General features: G+C 45.3%; 1 protein-coding gene across 2 annotated transcripts in view; it reads left to right on the top strand.

The window, feature by feature from the left end:
• The first annotated feature begins 4,388 nt into the window (after positions 1-4,388).
• LOC104849039 (diphosphoinositol polyphosphate phosphohydrolase 1) overlaps positions 4,389-21,706 on the top strand; it is a 54,985-nt gene continuing 37,667 nt past the window's right edge. The window contains exon 1 of one of the 2 annotated variants that reach the window (XM_010605309.1): positions 4,389-4,439. In XM_010605309.1, coding sequence (XP_010603611.1) covers positions 4,404-4,439 — 36 coding nt within the window. In that variant the 5' untranslated portion in view covers positions 4,389-4,403. Of the gene's footprint in view, positions 4,440-8,436; positions 8,641-21,706 lie in introns of those variants that run through there. The other variant, XM_010605308.1, reaches the window with a different exon arrangement.

The raw sequence follows: 21,706 nt of genomic DNA, 5'->3' as shown, positions 1-21,706 counted from the left end.
GTGACTGTGTGTGTGTTTGTGTGTGTGTGTGTGTGTGTGTGTGTGTGTGTGTGTGTGTGTGTGTGTGTATGTGTGTGTGTGTCTGTCTGTCTGTCTGTCCCTGAGTGGTCTTGAATACTTATGCATTTTTACATTAAATACATCAATTAAAAAAATTAATTGCTCAGGCTGACCTCAAATTTGCAATCCTTCTGCCTCAGCCTCCTAAGTACCTGGGATTACAGGTGTTTGTTGCTGTGCTGGGCTCTGAGATTTTCAGTTTGTTGGCAAGATGCAATTTAGTGAAAGTCAGTAGAGAGATGATGGTATGGAGCGCTCATGGGATTTGGAGGAGTTTGAAAAAAGAAGAGTTAAGAGTCCAGGGGCAGGGCCGCAGTGGTGGTGCACACCTACGATCCCAGCACTTGGGAGAAAGGCTGGGGCAGGAGGAGTTCAAGGCTAGCCTGAGCAGCAGGAAGACCTGGTCTCAAAAAGCCAAAAAAGCCAGGTGTGACGGCGCGTGCCTGTAATCCCAGCACTCAGGAGGCTGAGGCAGGAGGATTGCTGTGAGTTTGAGACCAGCCTGGGCTACATAGTGAGTTCCAGGTCAGTCTCAATTACACAGTGAGACCCTGTTTTAAAAGAAAAACAAAACAAACAAACAAAAAACAAAATAAAACCCAGGGCGAAGTTGGCCAGCTTGATGTGTGCTTGGGACGCTGGCTGTGGAAAACCTGAGCCTGGACCCCAGCCTTTGGAAGCCTATTTTCTCAGTGGGAAGGAAAGAGCGCTGGTCCCCTGCCCTCCCCACACCTCTCCCTCTGTGCTGGGAGAGAGGGAAGAGGCCAGCTGTGGTCTGCAGAGGGGCAAACCCTTCTCATCCTTACGGTAGGAAAGGGGATCAGCAGAGGACTCTGAGCAGCTCGAGCTTTGGGGCTGCCTCTGACGCAGGAAAACCTTCAGACGTGACCTGCTTTTCATCCTGCAGCGTTAGTTCTGTGACCATTGATGGCGAGGATGGCTGGCCCACCTGCCATGTGCCCCCTGGTGATCCACTCAGTTGTGGACAGGAGTTTCATCTCATTGTAATGACCCTTTTCCTCTTGTTATTCCCTAAACAATGTGGTATAACCACTGTTTACATAGCATTTACATTTTGCTAAATTTTTTTGAGTTATCCCGAGAACATTTAAAGCACATAGGAGAACATACATAATAAGTTTTATGCAAATATTGCACCATTCCATTTGATGGGCTTGAGCACCCATTGGTGTTGGCATGGGCGATGGGTCCTGGAATTAATACTCTGTAAATGCCGAACGATGACTTTACTTACTTTATGCCATGCCTAAGAAGTTTCTTTATTTTATTTTAATTAATTAATTTTGTCTTTTTGAGATAGGGTCTCACTGTGTAGCTCAGGCTGGCCTCGAACTCCTGGTGATCCTCCTGCCTCAGCCTCCCAAGTGCTGAGATTGTACAGGCATTGCCATTGCCACTGTGCATGGCCCATTTGGGTAGTATTTTGTTCAGTTTTTGTTTTTGTGTTGCTGGGACCTTCACCCCTGCTCCTTTTAATTTTTTATTTTGAGGTAGGGTCTCAATAAGTTTCTCAGGCTGGGCTCAAAGTTCTCGTACTCCTGTTTCAGCCTCCCAGAGTGCTAGGATTACAGGTGTGCACCACCATGCCTGGCAAGTAAAATTGACTCAGAATGACCAGAAGTAAACCAGTCAGATTAGAACAAGCAGGTGGACAGTGGCTTGGCCTCATGTCTCACTAGTGTAGTCATGCTTGTACTTGTTACCTGCACCTGCTTTTTTGGGAATTGTCGTAAAGACTTTGAGAATGTGAGAATGTGGTTTTTTTTGTTTGTATTGGGGATTGAACTTGGCTCCTTGCACTTCTGAGGTAGGAGGCAGAACCACTGAGCTAAACCCCCAGCTCTGTGTGGGTTTTTAATGTTTTAAACCTTGTGGGTGTCAAGGACCAGATTTTAAAAATGCATTTTAAAATCCTAGTTTAAGAAAAGCGTAGGATGCTTTTAAATATACATACCGGTAGCCTTCATGGTCTATCTTGGTTAACAAGAATGAACTTAGGTACTTTCTGTATAGCCCCGTTCTAGGGCAGTGATAATTTAAAAACCATAAATGTGTTACCTGCTCTCTGGGCAATGGCTTTTTATTGTTTTGGTACCAGGGATCCAACTCATGACCTTGCACTGGCAAGGCAGGTGCTGTGCTGCTGAGCTAAATCCCCAGCCCCAGGCAGTGGTTTTAAGTGGATAAATTAATTAAAATTACCTTTAGCCATTTCAGTTCATTGAACAAGCGTCGTGTATGGGATCAGATAGAAAAAGGCAGGACTTAAAAGTGTACAGAGCCATTGGGGAGCAGGTAGGAGAGGCTGTGCTTTGGGGATTTCTCTTTGGAGGCAAAATACTCAAGTGGTCAGTCTTGGGCTTTAAGAAGCAGGATTTTCCGGGTAGGAAGGAAGGGCTGGGGACATCAGGAGCATATGTCCAGCGTGCATGGGCTGGAGGGTGGGAAGGAGCCTCGAGTGGGCGGTCGGCAGGGCTGGGCGCAGAGGCTGGGGTTGCTGGCAGGGAGGGGTGAGGGCTTTGAGCCTTGGTTTCTGAGGACAGGGGTTAGGGCTGATCTGACCCGGGAGCCACGCCTGCTGTCCAGAGGGTTGTGGAAGGCGTGCAGACAGGGGGTGAGCTCGGTGGGCTTCTTGGGGATGGCTGAGAAGGCTCTCGGACGAGAACCATGGCCATGGAGCGGTGCAGTGAAGGACAAATGAAGTCCTGGGGTGGTCAGCAGAGACCACAGGTTGGTTGACAGGTGGTGCCCTAGCGATGAAGCAGCTCGTGGTGGAAGATGCTGATTAAATTTTGGTAACAGGAAAAATGGAGAACTTAGAGGAGAGGTTGCTTTTGGAGAGAAGGTGGGACTTTGGTTCTGTCGCGTCCAGTTTGGAGTACTGGTGTGCACTGAATGACACTCGTTGGAGATGGGGACCATGGGTGCAGTGGAGTGAGGACTGAAGCTAGAGAGGGTGGGGTGTGGGGACCTTGGAGGAGAGCGGAGAGCGGCCGGAAGCGCAGGGGGTGCTCTGAGTGCAGCAGCTGTCGCACAGGGAAAGTCAGGAAGGCGGAGAACATCTTGGAAAGGACCTGGAGTGGTAAGCGCAGGCCTGGAGCGGCCCCCTTGAGGAAGATGGGTCGCAGCGATGGTGCTGATGATGAGTGGGAAGTGGAGAGTGGAAAAATGACACGTGCACTTAGGGTGTAGGGAGGAAGCCCCTTTCTCAGTGATTGGAAGGTGGGTGGAAGAAAAGACCTAGAATTCAGATTAATATTGCTGTGAGTTTGAGTAAATCCCTTCCTGATGGCCCCATTCTGAGAAGGAAAGTGATTTCATTTACTCGAAGTGGTCTGTTGATTGGGGTTTGTTTTTGTATTTGCTCTTGTTTTGTTTGGTTTAGATAGGGTCTCACTATATAGTCCAGGCTGGCTTTGAATTCACCATGTTGCTCAGGTTACCTCCAATTCATGGTAACCCTCCTGCTTCAGCCTCCCAGTTGCTGTGATTACAGGAGTGTCCCGCTATTCCCGGCACTGGGGGGTTTGAAAGGCAAGAAGTTGGCAGTGATGTGGTCAGGAATAAAATGATTGTTTTATAAGAGGGTAAATCTGGAGGCCGAACAATATTTTGTCATAAACAGTTGTGAGCTTACTCTGTGTCCTGTACCACTAGGCACTGTGGAGAATGAACGCTGCTCATTTATAATCAGTGGGCTCAAGAGGACTTCAGAGTGCTGGTGTTGTATTTCCTTTCCCTCTGCAGGCATCTGCTGGAGAGGGGAAACTAGAGGAATTTCGGGCTTGGGGACTGATTGTAGAGCATCGCGTGGGGTCAGAGGGGTCAGGAAGTTGACCGACTCATTTTTTTTTCCTGTAAGATGGGAATGAGTGGTACCTAGCTTAGGAAGTTGCTGTGAGACTTGTCGGGGAAAGAGACGTAGAGCGCCCCTTAGGCACACAGCAGATGCCCAGGAAACATTAGCCCTGTTACTGAGGTGCTGAAGGACTCGCAGCGGTCAACAAGTGCTAGTTGCAGAAGGGCTCTGTCCAGGGTGCATCAGGAATGGAGGACCGACAAGTGCTGGTGAGATAGATGCCAGGGACTCGGTGGCGGCAAAGGGCAAGCGAAGTGTGCTGCCTCCGCACTCCAGACTCTGCGGGCCAGAGGAGCAGATGCTGCAGCGGAGGTGTCGGTGCCCATGGTGGAGCCCTGCCTGGGCCCTAGGCCATGTGCAAGGCCCTGGGCTCATCGCTGGGAGCACAAAGGAAGAAAAATCCTGATTATAAAAGCCTCACTTCGCTGAACAGACGTAGATTTCAGTGTGGTGATCTGAAGATATGGAGGCTGGGAAAGAAGAGATTGAATGGAACTGTGTGAGTTTTTCTGGGAAGGAGGGAAGGCCTGAAACTATGGAATCTTTAAAGTTTTAAGCTTGGGAGTTGTCAGTCACTCGGCAATAGATAGCTGAGAAGGAGAAGGTGTTCAGATGCGTCTGCTCTGCTGCTCTGTAACATAACCTGCACAGGCAGGACACGCGCTCCTTCTGACAGATCCACAGAAGCGTTAAGCCAAGTAGAATGGAAAGAAATTGAATAAAAATATATTTCCAGGGCCGGGGATTTAGCTCAGAGGTTCCACCACCTGCCTTGCAAACGCAGGGTCCCGAGTTTGATCCCCGGTACCAAATATATATTTTTTCCAGGACTGACTCATAGCACCAGCATTTAAAAAAACCTTTGGGGTGGAAGCTGTCATACAATTAGCAACATGGAATCTCTGCCGCCGCCACCAGCATCTGTTGCTGTCGTCACTGTCCACTGTGCTGATCACGAATCCTGGCTCTGGTGCAGGTGTACCGTGGGAAGAAGCTAACTTTGATAGAAACATAGATATTTTTGGCAAATTTTGGGTGCCAAAGAGTACTTAGGAAAGCCATTTTCGTGGTCTTTCTTTGATTATAAAAGTGCTGCATGCACACTGTTATCAGGTGGGGAGTCTGCTGTGCCCAGAGGGGAATTGTTAGCAGAGTTCTAGCACGTTTCCTCCCGGTGTGCCCTGCGTCCTGTGTGTGCTGCGTGGTATGCTCTGCACAGTGGCCTGCAGCTGGAGAGGCTGCGTGCCACTAAGCCCCAGATTGTTTCCTCCAGAGCATATGAAGTGTGTTATTTTACTTAACCAGTGTTCACTAGAGAAACAGGTTTAGTAAAAGATATATATATGTTTGTTTATTTACAAGTTAAGCTTACGGTGGCCCCCTGCAGAGTCCAGTGTGGAAAAAATGCAGCAGGGCCACTGTGCACAGGAGATCCGAACGGTACAAGCAGAAGTGCTGAGTGCATCAGCAAGCCAAACAGCCTGCCCTGCAAGCCCGAATGAAGAGTGAGCTGTAGGGCCGAGGCAGACACCCGAAGGCCGCGGCAAAGCTGGAGCTCCTCTAGAGAAGCAGGCAAGACTTCTCTCCCATTGTGTTGCATCCAGGCTGCACGCCTGTTGGTTGGTGCCACCCACACCCACATGGGTCTTCCCTGCTCAGTAAGCCCGTCATCCGGACACCCCCAGAACCACGCTAGACCAGTCAGCCGGGCATTTCTTGTTCAAGTTGACACCACGGTTAACTATCCCCACCAGTCTGGTGTTTGGTTTTATAACATTGGGATCGATTTATATTCAGTTTTATGGTCTGTTTGGCACATCCAGTAAGCATTTTTCCTACTCTGAATTTGTGCACATTTTAAATGGTCAGATACCACTAAACAAATGTAAGAAGTTATATTTAAATGTTCTTCTCATATAAATGATGTTAATAAATCACAAAAGGCCACAGTAATATTTTTGCTTTTCTCCCATCTCTCAAGAGAGTATACATTTTTAAAAATATCACATTTGACCAACCATTTTAAAGAATTACCATTTTCTTCTTACCACTTTCCTCCTCCATTATTTATTGATAAGAGGTGAGGGTGATTCTTCACTTAGCATGTGACCCATATCAAGTGATAGGGTAAAGACCACCAGACATTATTATGTGTCAGTAGGGCTAGTTGAGTTTAGAGCCATCTCTTAATGATTTCAGAAAGGATCTGGGGTACTTATTTTTGTCAGAAGAAATCAACAGTGCTTATACTTTCTCCCCCCCTATTATACTCCCCCCTCCCCCTCGGTACTGGGGATTGAACTCAAGACCTTGAGCTTGCGAAGCAGGTGTCACACCACTGAGTTACATCCCCTACCTGGTTATACTGTATTTCCCATGTTGTGTCTCTCTTGGGTCCCAGACTTAACTACCTTTGAAGAAGTTTGCAGTAGCCATAAAACTGCTCTTTGAATACACAGCAAAGCAGTAATAGATTGTCTTTGATGCATCATTTCTTGGTTGATGGTTATCATCAGCAAAACAGTCATAACAAAATCTGTGTTTTTGGCTTAGCTGAAGAAAACATGGAAGAATGTACCCAGTAGTGCCGGCCATCACTGACTTGATGGTCAGCTTACGCTGAAATGAGCACCATTTCAGTTCAGCTTGTCAAGTCCTGCCCGGCAAAGGAAGTTGGATGCTGATTTCTTGTATTGTAATTGAACTGGTATGTGACAGACACTGTTGTTTGGCTCACCCACACCCATCCTGACCCCCTTTCTGCCAAATACTTCCCAGTTATGTTTGCAGTGAGGGTTAGTTGTGTGACCAACCCCTCACCCCCAAGAGGAAGTTTGCTAAAGAACAGAGGGGCTGGCATTATTCCTACCTCTTCTTTTTTGGTGCCAGGGATCAAACTCAGGACCTCGTGCATGCCAGGCAGGTGCTGTGCTGCTGAGCTACATCCCCAGCCCTTCTTACCTCTTCTGACTTGAATGTGGAAGTGATTTCTGGAGTTGTAGCGGCTGGTTTGAAGCTGCGTGGTGTCATCAGGAGGAATAGGGGAGTGCAGAACTACAGTGTGGAAGCCAGGAGTGCGCAGTGGTGCACGTCTGTCATCCCGGCTTCTCAGGAATCTGAGGCAGGAGGATCACAAGTTTGTGGCCAGCCTGGAAACTTGGGGAGACCCTGAATCAAAGTATAGTAAAATATGGCTCCATGGTGGAGTGCTTGCACACATACTCTGGCCTTGGGTTCAGTTCTCAGTACTGGCAGAAAGAGAAAGTCCTGGGGTCTCGGTGGCATCTTTGAGTGGTCAGACCAGGCCCAGCAGCCAAGGCAGATTTCTTGTCTTATGAGAAGATGCGTTCCTATTTATTTTTGCCTGTTAGTCTGAATGTTTGTACTTGCATTTGGAAGCATTTCTCATGGACACAGCTGGAGGCCCTTTCAGTGCTAAGCCTTTACTTCCCCCTCAAACTAGTACTCCTGTGCTTAAGAGGCTCTAGGTTAATGATTCTCGCATTTGTGATCTAAGGTACCCTTTTTTTTTGTTTGTTTGTTTTTTTGGTACCAGGGATTGAACTCGGGTCCTTGCGCTTGCAAGGCAGGCCACCGAACTGCTGAGCTAAATCCCCGGCCCTAAGGTACCCTTTTACATTGTTTTTTTTTTTTCTTTAACCTTCTCAGTACTTGGGATTGATCCCAGATCCTTTGCATGAAGCCCATCCTCAGCCCTTTTTATTTTGAGAGAGGTCTTGCTAAGTTGCCCAGGCTGGACTTGGACTTGCCATCTTCTTGCCTCAGTCTCTGAGATGCTGAGATTGCAAGTGTGTATCATTGCACCTGGTCCTTGTATATGCTTAGAAAATAACCCCCTAAAGACTTTTATTTATGTATTATATTTGACATTTATCATATTATAATTAAAATATGGAAAATTTTAGAAATAATAGTTCTTTCAAAAAAGCATCAGATACGATCACTGCATGTTAATATACATAATACATAAGATAATATATTCAGATCAAAATATTTAGTTAGAAAATGGATGGTGTTTCACTTTTACTTTTTCTTTTCTTTTCTTTACTTTTCTTTTCTTTTCTTTGGTACAGGGGATTGAACTCAGGACCTTGAGCTTTTGAGGCAAGTGGCCATACCACTGAGCTAAGTCCCCAGCCCTCTTTTCTTTCTTTTTTTTTTTTTGGTACTGGGGATCAAACTCAGAACCTTGTATTTGTGAGGCAGGCAGTGGAACCACTGAGCTAAATTCCTGGCCCTCTTTAGTTTTTTTTTTTTTTTTTGAGCTGGTCATGTTGTCTGCAGCCCAGGCTGTCCTGGAAGGTGGCACACACCTGTAATCCCAGCACTCAAGAGGCTGAGGCAGAAGGGTGACCATGAGTTCCAGGCCATCCAGGGGTACATAGTGATCTCAAGACCAGCCTAAACTACGTAGTGAGACCCTGTCTCAGAAACAAAGAAAATAACAGTTTCTTCTCCTGGATTCTTAGAAAACTTGAAAGCAGAGGAGTATGCAAGCACATGTTCCCTTAGCGCTCAGAACAGTGGCCTTGTTGCCTGTCGCGTGCTGGGAACTCTCCACAGGAGAGAATGAGAGCAGAGGGGCACCCTCGTGGCAGCATGAAGATGCCTGTGGCCCTCGGTGCACCCCTGAGAGCTGCCGTCTGAAGGAGCCCACCGCAGCCACGTGGCAGCCCTGGGTAAGAGGCCGAAAGCCAAACCTTGCCGCATCAGGTCTCTGCAGGAATTTGGACGTTGAGATGTCAGAGCTTGGGGCTGGGGATTTAGCTCAGTGGTTCTGCTGCCTGCCTTGCAAGCGCAAGGACCCGAGTTCAATCCCCGGTCCCAAAATAAAATAAACAAAACAAAACAAAAAAAAGATGTCAGAGCTTACATCGGAGTGAGCTGGGGAGCGTGGGAGGGATGCGGTCTGATGGGAGTTACCAAGAGTGAAGGATTTTTCTCTCTTGGTGCCTGCGTGGAGAGGATGAGAGGATGAGGGTGAGAGCAGGGAGGCCCTGAGGAGCACAGGGTGGTTCCTGTGGGGTTCAGGGTGGTGGCAGTAGAGGTGTGGTGGTCACACGGATGTGAGTAGGTTCAGTACAGTGCTGCACTGTTGATCATCACAACAGTGATGAAGCGAGGGGCTGCTGTCTCCTAAGATGGAAAACTGGAAAGAACAGGTTTGCAATGCAGCACCCAGCTAGATGTCCAAACTGGCCTTCAGGGGAGGCCTGAACCACAGACGCAAATTTAGGAGTTGTCAGCCCACCGTGGTATTTTAAACCTGTTTGGACGAAGACCAAAAAGGGAGAGGAAGGTGTGGGAGAGAAGATGGTCCAAAGACCGAGCCCTGTGGCACTGCATGGTAGAGGTGGAGGAGAGGAGGAAACTGCAGTAGGCAGGGACAGGAGGACCAAGAGGGTAGGATTCCAGAAAACACCGAAGGACTATTGCAGCACTGCGGCGTGTCACTGATAGCGCGGGTGGGGGGTCAGGGGGCATGAAGACTTCCTTCATTAGGAATATGGTTCTGTTTGAGGTGTGTTTAGGAGAGATCGACAAATGGAGAGGACAGATCATTGACCAAGGTTGAGTGTCCCTTATCCAGAATTTGTAGCACCCAGGAGTGTTTTGGATTTTAGATGTGTTCAGATTTTGGAATATTTGCACTTACATTAGGTACCTTGGGGATGGAACCCAAGCCTAAGCACAAAATTTATTAATGTTTCGTCTGTGTTTACATGCAGGTAATTTGTTACAGAACTTTTAGTATGCCTTTGTTCTGACAGCAGTCCATCACTTGTGTGTGGAATAGTCCGCCACTTGTGGCATGTTGGTCTAAAAGTTCTGGATTTGGCTCAGTGTGGTGGCGCATGCTACACTTGAGAGGTTGAGGGAAGAGGATCGCTGTTAGTTAGACCTGTCTCAAAAGAAACAAACAAAAGTGTTCTTGATTTGGAGTAGTTTAGAGTTTGGTATTTTGGGAGGGGCCTTGAACTTGAGGCATTTCTCCCACCTCAACCTCCTGAGTGCGGGGATTACAAGTGTGCACACCATGCCTAACCTTGATTTTGTACTTTTTGATTAGGGATGGTTAACCTGTAATAGATTGTTTTATTGAAGTTTTTTTTTTTCCTTAAAGTTTTTTGAGACAGGTTTTGCTAAGTTTCCCAGGTTGGCTCATCTTCCCTTTGGCTAGAGTTACAAGCCTGTGCCAGCATACCTTGCTTTTGCTGAAGAATTTTTGTTGTATAGAGTAGCAAAGAAATAGTGTAGAAGATGGAAAAGTGAGTCATGAGAGAGTTTTGCTTGTTGTATGTTTTTCTTGAGGAGAGAGAAATTACAGCATATTTTATGTTGGTTGAAGCGATCTGATGTGGTAGAGAGGTGAAATGTGGGATGCAGATGGGAGGTAGAGAGAGGCATCGCACAGGTAGAGGCTCAGCCTTCTCGGCACTCGGCCAGGGCCTCCGCAGTACCAGGAGAGGGGGGCGTGGGGACGGATGTAGGTAGGCGGAGCTGTCGTTGAAGACCTGGGGGTGTTCTGGCGGGTCACTTCTGTAGTCTCAGCAAAACAAAAACCAAGAGGGGGAGTGGGGAGATGAACCTCAGGTGTCGCTGGGCAGCTGCAGCCCAGCAGAGGGACATGGCACACCTGTCACACAAGCTTCCCATCTGGTTACCTCAGGTGAATGCTTTCTTCCATTTTGGTCCCAGATTCTCACTAATGAAGTGTATTTACTTACTAGATTTCTTATATCTTACCTTTCACACCAGGAATATTTTTAGGACTCTGATTAGGAGTAACATACCATGTGTGTCCCAGTTGTTAAGAGTTCAGTCAAGTTTTATCTTTGTTCTAAAGGTCATGTTACACTGTACAGTTATATCATAACTACAATAGAAAAGATGTTAGAAAAATTGATTAACCAGAAAGCAGTTGGTCACCTCAGGCCTCTTGTTTCATATACTATGAGGAATGAAAACAGCAATGTCTTCAAGAGTTTTATCTATTTTGTCTTCCAGTAGATTCAGTGTTTCTGTTTTAATATTTAGATCTTTAATTCATTTTGATTTTAGGTTGGTGAACAGTACAAGGTACGCGTCTAGTTTCAATATTCGGCAAGTGGAAAGCCAGTTTTTCGAGCACCATTTATTAAAGAGGCTATCTTCCTTCCCGTGAAGGTGTTTTAGCTCCTTTGTCAAAGATAAAAGTGGTTGAGTATGTCTGCAGTTGTTCTCTGCATGTTCTAATCTGTTCCATTGATTCTCGGGTCTGGTTTTTGTTTTTGTTTTTTGTTTTTTTTTTTTCAGTACCATGATGTTTTTATCACAGTAGCTTTGTAGTATAATTTAAAGTCAGGGATTGTGATGCGCCCTCCCTTTGCCTTGCCTTTGTTGCCCAGAATTGTTTTTGCTATTCTAGGTCTCTTCTGGTTCCAAACTTCTTCCTTTCCTACCCTTATTCCTTTTATTTCATTGCTCTAGCTAGTGTTTGCAGAACTATATTGAATAAGAGTGGTGATCGTGGACATCCTTGTCTTGTTCCTGATTTTAGAGTGAAAGCTTTCAGTTTTTGTCCACTTAGTATGAAGTTGGCTGTTGGTTTGTCATAGATGGCTTTTTTTTTTTTTTTTTTTTTTGGTACCAGGGATCAAACTCAGGTCCTTGTGCTTGCCAGGCGGGCAGAGGAACCACAGCAGAACCAGCCCTGTCATAGATGGCTTTTATCAGATTGAGATAAAGCCCATTTATTCTAATTTCTGTAGTTTTTTTAAAATCATGAATGGGTGTTGGACTTTGTCAAATGCTTTTTCTGCCTCTATTGAGATGATCACATGTTTTTTGTCTTTAATGTGGTGTATTACATTTATTGATTTTTGTATGTTGCCATCCCTGCATCCCTGGGATGGATCCTACTTGGTCCTGGTGTATACTCATCTTGATGATTTGATGCATTTCATTCACCAGTATCTTATTGAGGATTTTTGTCAGTGTCTTGTAGAGGATTGGTATCTTACTGAGGATTTTTTCTGTGTTCATTAGGGAGATTGGCCTGTAGTTCTCTTTTTGGTTGGATCCTTCTCTGGTTTTGGTATCATAGTAATGCTTGCTTCCAGGAATTAATTTGGGATTATTGCTTCCCTTTCAATTTCATTAGAGAGTTTGAAAGTTGTGGCATTAGGGCTTCTCTAAATTTCTTATAGAATTCAGCAGTGAATCCATCAGGGCCTGTTAGGTTTTAACTACATCTTCAATTTCATTGACTGATACAAGTTTTTATATCTTCTTGATTCAGCTTTGATAACTCATATATATGTAGGAATCTGTTGAAAAACAGAGTGCTGGTATGGTGGTCATGAATTTCTTCAGGTGTTCTTTGTCATGGAAATATCTTATTTCTCCATCAATTTTGAAAGGTAATTTTGTGGGGTACATCAATCTGGGTTGGAACTCCCCCCCCCACCCCCCGTACCAGGGATTGAACTCAGGTCCTTGCTCTTGCAAGGCAGGCGGTGGAACCATTGAGCTAAAGCCTTGGCCCAGAGGTTGTTTTCTTTTAGGACTTAAAATACTTCACTCCAAGCTCTCCTTGACTTGCAGGTTTGTGTTGAGAAAACTGCTGTAATTTTAATGACTTTACTTTATATGTGATTTGTTTTCTTTTCTCTAATGGCCTTTTTTTTTTTTTTTTTTTTTTTTTAAACCGGGGATCGAACTCATAACCTTGTGCTTGCAAGGTCTCTAATGGCTTTTAATATTCTATTCTTGTGTTGAATTTCTGGAATCTTGACTGTTACATGCCTTGGAGTGTGTGTGTGTGTGTGTGTGTGTGTGTACATACATATATTTTTTAATATTGGTTAATTGGAGTTCCTTATGCCTCACTTGTCTATATGTCAAATTCTTTTCCGTGCTTGGGAAGTTTTCTGCCATTACTTCTGTGAAGACGTTTGTTTTTGAGACAGGGTCTCCCTATGTAGTTGAGACTGACCTGGAACTCACTGTGCAGCCCAGGCTGGTCTGGAACTCACAGCCATCCTCCTTCCTCAGCCTCCCAAGTGTTGGGATTATAGGCATACAGTACCACGCCCAGCTTGTGAAGAGGTTTTTTATGTTGTTTGTGCTGTCTCTTGCTTTTTTACTGATTCCAATCAAACTTTGTATCATGTAGCAGCTATTGGATTGATTTTTTTTGTGTGCCTTGCTGTTTTTAAGAAATCTTTCTTTTCACTATCACTAACTGCAATCCTGTCCACTTATAGCTGCTGTTCTGTCCTCACATTGGCTTATTGTGCTGTTTGTACTTAGAGTAGAATATGTTTGGATCTGTTTCATGGATTCCATTTCTTATGTTAGACATTCGTCGTTTGCATCATTTTCCTAAGCTCCTCTATTTTTTAAATCTTTATCTGCTCTAGAGTCACTGTGTCATTCATTATTGTCATTATCTCTGTAGTTATCTGAGAAATTAATTCTAATTTGACTTTGTCTAGCACCTCATTCATCTGCTCTACTCCACTGTTACCACTTTGGAGTCCAGGTGGGCGGCTTTCAGATTGTTCCACCTCCTTGCCCCCGGGTTTGCCTTCGGTCAGCTGGAAGTTTGAGGGTGCATCTTGCTTAAGTGTCTTTTCATTTTCTTTCTACTTTTCAGTTTAATTCCTGGGCTGATGCTTATAAATTGCTTATGAAAAGTAGCTTTATTGCTAGTATTTAAACCCTTAGGAAATGACCACTCAGAGATGTCTTCCAGGTATGGCTGGCTTTTAGGTTTTGAGTCTGTTGCATGGTCCTACCTCTTCAATTTATTGGGGGTGAGAAGCTGTTGCCTACTTGGCTCAGCTCCTGGCTCTTTGGCACTGACTGAACTACAGTATTGTTTATGACCCTTTGGCAATCTCAGTCTTGGCACACCAAACAACTGATTAGAGCAGTTATGTTACCTTGGCTAAAGGAGTACAATCAGCAATAACAGTAGCATCAAATCCAGCCAGAAAATGACAAATTGTGTTAACTACTAATTTGCCACCTTTAACCATATGAATGGTATTTGTGGTTATATAACAAAATCTAAAAACTAAACCAGAAAATAGGATACAGTAAATATGCATTCAATATGGTGATTTTACTTTCAGGGGAGAAAATTTAAAAGGTGTTGGGAGAAAATATATGGAGATAAAAATGGAAGAGATTAGAAGCAAGGCTGGAGGACAAGGAAGATTATGGAAACTTTGGGAAACTGCTGAAGAAGGCAGAAGGGAAAGAGATAAAGAAGAAATAAAAATAAGAGCAGAACAGAAACAAAACTAGAAAGTGTGTTTACACTCATGAAAATAAGAACAATAAAGAGAAAAGAAAATAACAAAAACAATAGAATCCAAAAGATCAAAACCATGACATTGGTTTTGTTTGTACTAAAAAAAGAAGGTGGCTGGGCATGGTCCTACATGCCTGTAATCTTAGCAGTCTGAACAGCTGAGGCAGGAGGGTCACAGGTCCAAACCAGTGTGGATGATTTTAAAGAGGACTGGGAAGCAGCTCAGTGTGAAGGCCTGTGTTTAATCCCTTGTACAAAACAAATAACAAACACACACCACATGTACAAAGAAAGGTGTAAACTGGCCACGCAAAAACACACAGCCAGGCTATTAATCCCAGTACTCAGGAGGCTGAGGCAGGAGGATTGCCATGAGTTCGAGGCCATCCTGGGCTATGTAGCAAGACCCAGTCTCAAACAAACAAACCCACATATAAAAAGTGTAAACTGATGTTATTTCGTGTGTAAGCTTGAAAAAACAATACATAGGTGCTTGACCCTTTACTCTGTCTCTCTTCCTTGGAGTTGTTGCTGTGTGGTTAAGTTCAGTGTTTATGGAGCTTATCTTGGTTGGGGTCACTGTTGCTGGTGGCAGAGTGACCGTGCCAGTAACTGCCTGCCCCACTGCTGTGTTTGGGCTGGTGAGACCAGCGTGCAATGGTTTCCCTGTGTCACACAGCTCTCGCTGTAGCTTTCTTCTGGTACCTTTTCTGATGTTTGACCTTTGTGTTCGTCTACACCCTGGAATGTTGTCCCAGAGCTTCCTGATAGTGACACTTGCCCTGGCTGTGTCAGAGGGTCACAGCCTGTTCTGCAGATCTTGCACAGTATTGAAGACTGACGGGTCCTGGAAACAGGCAGAATTTTCACTCAGATTTGCTAAAAATGGTGAACCAGCAGGTGGGAGAACAGAAGGACTGGAGGCTGTTAGCTAACTCTTCCCTGTAAGCATTTGCTGGTGAAGGAGGAGAAGACTGGTTAAGAAACCCATGTACAGGGTCAGGGATTTAGCTCAGTGGTTCCGCCGTCTGTGTGGCAAACACAAGGTCCTGAGTTTGATCCCCAATACCAAAAAAGAAATCATATGTACATTTCAGAACACTGGCAGGCAGGCAGGCAGGGTGACTGACCCTGAATTCTGGAACAAAAGGAAATTAGCTGTGTGGAGCATCGGGCACAGATACCTCCTCCAAGGTCTGGGACTTGCTGCTGCAGACTCCCCAGCTGGCTGTTGACACCCAGGAGCCTGTGTAGTGTTAGTTGGCAGTTAGGTCACCACCTGAAGATCTGCTGCCTAGTAACTACCAGGTGATGAGAGGAGGGGAGTGCTCACGTTTTCTGATGCATGTAATCACCTTGCTCAGCCTATAAGAGTCACCAGGTAGTACTGATGAGAGCAGGAAAGGGCCAACGTCTGACGCTAGTGACAGCAGTTAAATACTGTGTAGGCTTTAAGTCTCCCCAAAGTTAGGTGGCCATCTGAATTCTAAAGCAGCCTTTCCTGCAGGTGGAAATTGATCAGGTTTCCAGGAAGTCCACCCTTGGCCTGTTGTTAAAAATACTTGGTTTGTGGCAGTGGGGAATGAACCTGGGACTTTGTATATGCTAGTCAAGTGCTGTGCCACTGGGCTCCATGTATTTTCAAATTTTTCTTTTGAGAATAAAATTTATTTTGAGTTGTCCAGGCTGGCCCTTACTTAACCTGCTGTCCTCCTGCCTCAGCCTCCTAGAGTGTTGATTACAGGTCTGCACCACCATGCCTGGCGTTAGCGTTAGCCTTAATTTTATATCCAATAAATGATAAAGTAGTTTTTTTCATTTTTTTCTTTTTTTGGTTCCAGGGATTGAACTTGGGACCTTGCACTTGTGAGGCAGGCGCAGTGCCACTGAACTAAATCCCCAGCCCCGTGATAAAGTAGTTTTAAAGACTCTCTTTACAAGATTAGAAGATATCTGTTAAATCTTTCATTGAGTTTGGCAAAAAAAAAAAAAAAAGTTTCTGAAAAGATACATGAAGATCCTTTCAGTGCTTGTATTAAACTTTTGAGTAATCTTATTCTTATAATTTTGGTAATTACTTAGCATTTATGAAAAATGGTTGCTCTAAATGTTTGGAGTTTTACTTTTTAATTTTAATTTATTACTTTTTTGAAATACCAGTGATGACCTCCTACCCCAACTATGATTTTTTGTTTTTCCGGTACTGGGAATCAAACTCAGGACCTGTGCTTGCCAGGCAGGAGTGGTGCCACTGACTGAGCTACATCCCCGGCCCTTTACTTTTTTGGGACAGGGTCTCACTGTGTTATTCAGGCTGGCCTTGAATTGTGTAGCCCAGGCTGGCCTTAAACTCACAGAGATCTCCCTGTCTCTGTCTCCTGAGGGCTGGGATTACAGGAGTGTGCCCACACTCTGCCTTGAAGTGGAATTTCAAAGAATTGCTTACTTTGGGATACAGGCCATTTTGTGTGTTTTAAAATATGCTTTAAAAATACAGTTGGAGGGGCCGGAGATTTAGCTCAGTGGTTCAGTGGCCTGCCTTGCAAGTGCAAGGTCCCGTGTTCGGTCCCTGGTACCAAAACAAAGCAAACAACAATTGGAGGGCCAGGGATTTAGCTCAGTGGTGCCACCGCCTGCCTTGCAAGCACAAGGTCCTGAGTTCGATCTCCGGTACCCCCCGCAAAAAAAACTTGGAGCTGAGCATAGTGGCACATGCCTGTAATTCCAGCACTTGGGAGGCAGGAAGATCCCAGTGAATTTGAGGCCAGCTAGTTAGGCCATTTTTTATAGTTTAGTCAAGTAAATATCTTGAGTTAAGTCAGTGTCAGTGGAGCAAAAAGAAGCAGGCAGATTTCAGAGATGAAAGAAGAGTTCTTTCAACCAGCTGTCTCAGCAGCCTTCTAGGCTGTGACTTGCATGGCTTGGTGTTTGGTGGTGCTGCAGCGTGAAAACCAAGCACAGGAAGAAAGAACTTTGGTAGCCACATCCGCCTTCCAGACTAAGCTAGTTTAGCTGTGCTAGTGGAGTTTGGTCTGGAGTCCAGGTTACTGTGGTTGGTTAGCAGGCAGCTTCTTGTGGAGGGGAGGGTGGGCTGGGAGCCTGGGGCTGCGCTCCCTCCTCCTTCCCGCACCCCTCAGCCGCAGCACCCTCACCTGCACACAGGTCAGGAAGGCGTGGGGCACAGAGGGCGTCCCTTGGCACTGGGGCGGGGCGTGCTGGGGACCCTGTCTCTGGCAGATGGGCCTGGCTGGTTGTGGTACTTCAGTGGTGACTGTGGGGTAGGCGGGACTTTTCTGACATTTCTGCAGACTGATAGCTGGGTTAATTTTAAACAGGACATGCACAGTATGAATGTACTCTAAAAACATGTGCCAATCCGAATTCTCACCTCGCAGTGTTAATGCATCTATTTTGAGCCTGCTTTTCCCTCTGCCAAGGCTCCCTGACCTCCCGCAACTTTTGAGCCTGCTTCCCTCACTCCCGCCCAGGCAGGTGCAGTTCAGGGACCTCACTGTTCGGGGTGGATGAAGCGTTAGGCCTGCCCCTATCCTCTTCTCCCTTGGTTACTCAACACTTTCCAGGTTCTTTTTTATGGGCCACCTTCCTAGAGGAGGTTACTGAGTGGGAGTAGATGTAGAAATAATCACCCTGCAGATGGACAGTGACCCTTGTTTCTGGAGGTGAGCTGTGGACCTGCACCCCTGGGGGTGCCCAGGCTGTGCTGGCCCGGAGCCCAGTGAACTCTCCAAGTATGGCTGCTAGCATGTGGCACGGCCTCTCATTCCTGACCATCTGGGAGGAGCTGTTGGCTCCCGGTTACCCAGAAAAGACAAGGAAGACCCACGTCCGTGGCTGTGTTGTGCTTCGTCGTTACCATGTGCTCAGAGCACATTTTACTAATTTAACTCTTGGGATCCCTGGGCAGTAGAATGCGGCTCTGCAGGCACTCTGCTCTTCACCCAGGGTAGACTCAGGGCTGTGAGAGGACAGCTGGCTCGACAGCTGGCTCGCGGTGGATAGTCACAGCAGGTGGAGAGAAAGAGTGTGGCCTTAGGCCTAGATCTGGAGTTCAGATCTCAGCTAGGCTCTTTAACCAGGTTTTTTTTCCTCCTCTCAATTTTTTGACAGGAGGAGTACTTAAGATTGTACCCAGGGCCTCAAAAACGCTAAGCAAAGTGTTCTATCACTGTGCCACACCCCCACTCTTTTTATTTCCAGGCTGGCCTTCAATTTGTGATCTTCCTGCCTCAGCTTCCCACCTGGTCAGTTCCAAACCACAGTTTTTTTCAACTGTGAAATAAAAGTGTGTCTGCTAACAGCATTACATGACCAGACTTGGGACATTCTAAGTTGCTATAGAAATATTATAGATGTATAATATATATGTATGTGTATATGAAATATTAGTTATAGGGCCAGGGATTTAGCTCAGTGGTGCTGTGCCTGCTTGGCAAGTGCAAGGTGTTGAGTTTGATTCTCAGTACAAAAAAAAAAAAAAAAATAGTTATAGCCCAGATGCGGTGGTGCACACCTGTAATCCCAGCTCTCAGGAGGCTGAGAAAGGAAGGTCATTGTGAGCCTGAGGAGCTTGAGGCCAGCCTGGACTGCACAGTGAGGCCCTGTTTCAAAAACAAAACAAAACTAGTTGTAGCTGTTACTAATAATCCTGTGAGCTGAGATTGGACTGTAATTGATCGATTGAAGTAATCTAGTGATACTACTTTTTTTTTTTTAGTACTGGGGATTGAACTCAGGACTTTACACTTGCGAGGCAGGTGGCAGCAGCACCACTGAGCTAAATCCCTGGCCCTGTGATACTACTTTTAAGTATACCCACTACATTAAAAAATGTTTGAACTTTCTTGGTGTCCTTTCCTTTTTCCTTTTTCCTTTTTTTTCCTTTTTCCTTTTTCCTTTTTCCTTTTTCCTTTTTCCTCTTTGCAGTACCGGGGATCTAGAGCTTTTGAAAGTTGACTACGTTTCAGAGCAGTGTCAGGCCCCAAGTGAGTGGGGAGTAGGGTTCCACACACCCCTCCCTGTTGGCGCCTCCTGGGAGTGCCACATCTGTCCCCTGACTTGTCCTGAGCACCGGAGCCCCTTGTTTCATCAGTGCTCACTCTTGGTTTGTGGGTTCTGTGGGTCCCACATATGTGAGGATGTGTCCCTGCCATCCTGGCGCCATGCACAACAATGCTCACTCCCCTGAAAGTCCTCTGTTCATGCCTGTTCATCCCATGCTCCCTTCTAAACCCCCTGACGACCCCTGAGGTGTACAGTATGTAGCCTTTTCATATTGATTTCTTTCACTTAGTAAAATGCATTTAAAATTCTTCCATTTAGGGCCAGGAATTTAGCTCAGAGGTTCCACTGCCTGCCTTGCAAGCGAAGGTCCTGAATTTGATCTCCGGTACCCCCCCCAAAAAAAAGATTCTTCCCTTTATGCATTTAAGATGTCTTTTTATAGCTTGGTGTAGTGTGTGTTTGTGGTTTCAGACACAGGGTCACACTATGTAGCACAGGCTGGCCTTGAACTTGTGGTGATCCTTCAGCCTTAGCGTCCTGAGTGCTGGGATTACAGATGGGCACCACCATGCCTGGCCTTTACTTTTTTTTTTTTTTAACTCCTGAGATAGGATCTCTTTAAGTTGCCCAGGCTAGGATGGAATTCAGATTCTGCCTGCTTCTTCCAACAAGAGTCCTGGGATCACAGGTGTGCGCCACGGAGCCCAGCTAGTCTTTTGCCTGTTTAAATCAGCTTGTTGCTAGGTGTGGTGGTGCATACCTGTGATCCCAGTACTCCAGAACTTGGGGCAGGAGGATCACCAAGAGTTTGAGGCCAGCCTGGACTACATAGCAAGGTCAAGGACACTCTGAACTACATAGCAAGACCCTCCCTGTCTTAAAAAAAAAAAAATCAGTCTATTTTCTTACTGAATTTTAAGCTTTCTTTGTATATTTTGGATAAGTCCTTCATCAGATATATCTTTTACAGTTATTTTCTCAGTTTCTATGGCTTATTTTTTTGTGATACCCCATGTTTTACTTATTTTCTGGGAGAAAAACTATAGTTATTTGGTGTATGCTTGCATGCATACATGTGTGAGAGAGAAGGAACATCTTTATATATAATAAGCCAGTGGCACCATGACTGCCTCACAAGTGCAGAGTCCTGAGTTTGATCCCCAGTACAAAGATAATGATAATAATAAAATAAACAAAATGGTAAATCCTCATGAATAGGTCTGTCCACAGGCAGCAGGAAATGGACGGACTGGCCGGAGCAGGGAAGGGAGATGGAGGTAACTGCTTATTGGGGCTGAGGCTTTATTTTAGGTGATAAAAGTTATTTTGGCACCAGATAGAGGTAGTAGTTTCATAACGTTGTGACTGTACTAAATGTCACGAATTGTTCACTTTAAAATGGTTAATTTGGGGCTGGGATTTAGCTCAGTGGCATCATGCCTGCCTCACAATTGCAAGGTCCTGAGTTCGATCCCCAGTATTTAAAAAAAAAGATTAATTTTATGTATATTTTACCTCATTTTTAAAAATTAATTTTTAAGGTCAGTTTTTGTTTTGCTTCAGTGCACTGGGGTAGAACTCAGGGCCTTGCACATGCTAGGAAAGCATTCCACCATGAAGCTACATCGAGGGCACAGTACTTTTTTTTTGGTACTGGGATAGATCTCAGGTCTTTGCGCTTACGAGGTAGGTGGCAGCACCATTGAGATAAATCCCCCACCCTGAACAATACTTTTTGGAAGTATTTGCCTCAAGTTTTTCTTTTAGGGTGGGTCTGTTACTGAATGGCAATTTAAGGCATACATATTGGCTTGGATGAAAAGGCTTTGTTTTCTACATACTTGATTGGGTGGATGTTGTAAGGCTGTTTCATTTTCTAAATACTTTGAAGTACAGTTGAAAGGCAAACTCGGTCAGATTTTCAAGAAAGTTTTGGCGGCAGTGCAGAAATGTGGACAAGTTAATTTTTCAGCAGTGATGCTTTTCCAGAGAAGAGCAGAGTCATGTTGTTTTGACTCCTTAATGGTTGAAAACAAGAACATCAAGAATAATTTATGGGCTGGGGATTTGCCTCAGTGGTTCTGCTGCCTGCCTTACAAGTGCAAGGACCCGAGTTCGATCCCCGGTACCAAAAAAAAAAAAGAAGAAGAAGAATTTATAATTTTTATTTCCTTTGCTTCAAGAAAGGATTTGTAAGAGCTTTCATTAAAAATACATGAAGCAGCCAGGTATGGTGGTGCACACCTATAATCCCAGCACTCGGGAGGCTGAGGCAGGAGGATTGCTGTGAGTTCGAGACCAGCCTGAGCTACATAGTGAGTTCCAGATCAGTCTCAACTACTTAGTGAGACCCTGTCTCAAAAAAGTGGCACCACGCCTACCTCACAAGTAGAAGGACCTGAGTTTGATTCCCAGTACCA

The sequence above is a fragment of the Fukomys damarensis genome, unplaced genomic scaffold, assembly GCF_012274545.1.
Source record: "Fukomys damarensis isolate Sample0158 unplaced genomic scaffold, DMR_v1.0_HiC HiC_scaffold_20, whole genome shotgun sequence".
NCBI lineage: Eukaryota > Metazoa > Chordata > Mammalia > Rodentia > Bathyergidae > Fukomys > Fukomys damarensis.
The sequence above is the reverse complement of the archived record's forward strand: the minus strand, read 5'-3'. Positions and strand labels throughout refer to the sequence as shown.